The 2,710-nt window shown below is 65.6% G+C and overlaps 1 protein-coding gene across 1 annotated transcript in view; it reads right to left on the bottom strand.

Moving 5' to 3' along the window:
- The window catches only part of KLHDC7A (kelch domain containing 7A), a 5,408-nt gene extending 3,027 nt beyond the window's left edge, over positions 1–2,381 (bottom strand). The window contains exon 1 of the mRNA XM_010830221.1: positions 4–2,381. Within this exon, the coding sequence (XP_010828523.1) occupies positions 4–1,839 (1,836 nt within the window). The 5' untranslated portion in view covers positions 1,840–2,381. The remainder of the gene's footprint in view (positions 1–3) is intronic.
- Positions 2,382–2,710: the final 329 nt, after the last annotated feature.

Here is a 2,710-nt window from a genome sequence, read left to right as displayed (position 1 = left end):
GACGGCGTACAGCTGTCCGTCCAGGGCCACCAGCCGGCAGTGCGGCCGCGCCTGGTTCAGGGGGCACACCTCGCTCCAGATGTCCGTCAGCGGGTTGTAGCAGAAGACGCGGTTGGAGGGCTGGAGCCCAGAGCCCTGGCAACCGGACACCAGGAAGAGGTAATTGAAGAGACTGCAGATGGCACAGCCCCGGGACACAGCCTCGGGCGGCAGGCGGGCCAGCAGGCGCCAGGCGTCCCGCTCATCGTCGTAGCAGCAGAGGCGGCCGGAGCCGTCCTGGGGGCACACGTCGGCCACCACGAGGTGCTCGCGCCCCCGGAGCCGGCGCTGGAGGACCAGCTCCCGCTCCGCCCCGCTCAGGCGCCCGTAGATGTCGGGGCTCCGCAGGACCTGGAGGTAGTTGTCCCTCATCACCTTGTAGGCGGCCTCCTTCAGGGGCTCCAGTTTCTTCCTCTTGGCAAAGGCCAGCGCCTCGTAGCAATTGCCCAGATCCAGGTGGACCTCTGGGGCTGATCCAGGGCTGAGCGGGGGGTGGAAGAAACTGGTGCCAGCCACAGAGTGCACGTGGGGCTTCCGGTGGCTTCCGGCTGAGCTGGACTCAGGAGAATCCTGGGACGTGGGGCAGGTGGGCACAGCTCTCTGGTCTGGGCAGGATGGAGCAGCGTCCCCAAAGCCATCGAGCTGTAGCTGAAACTCTGGGTTCTCCAGGATCTGAAGGAGGCTCTCCTTGCGGCTGAAGCCTCGCGTGGAGCCGGAGGGGTCAGACCCGGGGGAGGCAGCGGTCTCCTGTCCGCCTTCTCTGTCACCAGCAGGCCGTCCAGACGCTATCCTTGTTCCCAGGGGGCCTGACACTGACTCAGGGGCTGGAGCCCCTGCTGAGGCGGCTGTTCCGGGGGCCAGCCTGCTCCTGGAGGTGGCCTGAGAGGTGTACTCCACGTGGTAATCGTACACCTTGCCCTTCAGCCTGGGCCTGATCCCCTCCACCTTCTCCGGTATGAAATTCTCCTCTACTCGAACCTGGGCCACGGACGAGAAGGTGTAGGAAGCATCGGAGGCGCCCTCCCGCTGACGCAGGGCCAGGCCCAGGCCTGAGGCAGCCTGGAGGGCCGCTGCCTCCTCCCTGTGGACCCCTGACGCGTGGGTAAAGACCCAGCTGTTGTTCATGTCGCACTGGCCTTCACGGTGGGCCGCCTCACCTTCATGGGGGGATTCCTGCTCCCCGCTCCCTGGATGCTTGGGGGGTCCACTGTCCTGCCTGGGAGTGAGCTCACCACTCACATGGCCGCTCTCCACGGCGGGGAGGCCAGCTGGGGGGCTTGGTGGTTCGCTGCACTGATGGGGGCGATGGGGCAGCTCGGGCTTACCGTCCACAGCTGTTCCGGCTTCCTGGTCTCCGCACCGAGGAGCTGGCAGGTCAGAGTCCGGGCACTGCCCAGCGTGCTCCTCTCCAGCACGTTTCCTCCCAGCTTTCCCAGCCTCTCCAGCTTCTGAGGTTGCAGATGAAGCTCCGGTGGCCGGGACTCTGGAGGCCTCCGTGCTCTCCCAGCTGCAGCCTGGCGGTCCTGTGGCCCCCTTGCTTCCCCTTCGGCGTCTCAGATCCCACCGTGGTGCCCCGGGAACAGCCTCCTGGGTGGCAGGCTGCCCGGAGCCCCCTGCCTCCACCTCAGCCTCGGCCTTGGCGTCCACCCCCCGCGGCAGGGCCTGGGCTGGCCTGGACTTGTACAGCCTGTAGGCTGCGGTCAGCAGGAGCAGGGCAGCGGCAGACAGCACCAGCTGGCCCGTCAGCTGCATGTCCAGATGCCAGTCCTGGGCCTCTGCTCCTCCTCCTCTGGGGAGCATGTTCCCAAGCAGACCTGGGGCAGAGGAATGTCAAGAATCCGATTAATGATTGCCCAATAGGGGACGGTTCCTGGTTCCTGCCGGGCTGAGTGGGAGGGGGTTTGGGGCGAGCTCTGGCTGGGCCGGTGAAGAATTGAAGCAAAGGTGACTTTTGAGCTGGCAGAGTTGGCCACCAAGGCCCGGGGCTGGCAGAGTGCGGTGGCTGGCCTCCCTGGGATCCTTCGGTGCTTTTCCCTGGGGATGGGAGGCATCTGCCCGGAGGAGGCTGAGCTTGTGATCACCACCCACGCCAGCTGCGGCCGGAGGGGGCTGGGCACATCCAGCGGGCACTCGAAGAGGGAGGAAGCTCTCGGTCAAACAGTCACCCGATGCTAGGGAACGCTCGGGGTGGGAGATTGTTTGTGTCTGTCCTGTTTTCTCTTTTGCAAATCCGCTGGGCTGGGAGGTTGGGTGTGGTGAGCTGTGGAGCAGGTGGTGCCACGGCAGGTGTGGTGAGAGATCCTTCTGGGTCTGCGCTCTTCCTGTTGAGGTCGGTGGGTCCCCACGGCGGGGTTGGTCTGCAGTCAGCAGCCAGGGAGGCGGAGCCGGGAGCTGGGCCAAGCCCCCTGACCTGGCTCCTGAATGACTCTGCCCTCCTTCCCTGCCTGATGAGGTGCCTGAGAAAACCAGCCTTGGGGTTGGAGTTGGGGGGAAACACGGCGTTTGTACCTAGATCAGGGACAAACATGAGGCTCATCCTCACGCTTGGAACCAGACAGCCTCACACAGTCAGAGGCTGCGGGAGCCTCACTCGCCTCCCGTCGCAGCAGCGCCTGGCTCTGCCGCCAAGCTGTGTGACCTCAGGCAAGTCAGTCCACCTCTCTCTGCCTCC

This window comes from Bison bison, unplaced genomic scaffold (genome assembly GCF_000754665.1).
Source record: "Bison bison bison isolate TAMUID 2011002044 unplaced genomic scaffold, Bison_UMD1.0 scf7180017864516, whole genome shotgun sequence".
In the NCBI taxonomy this organism is placed as follows: Eukaryota; Metazoa; Chordata; class Mammalia; order Artiodactyla; family Bovidae; genus Bison; species Bison bison.
Note: the sequence above shows the minus strand (reverse complement) of the source record. Positions and strands in the feature narration are given on the sequence as shown.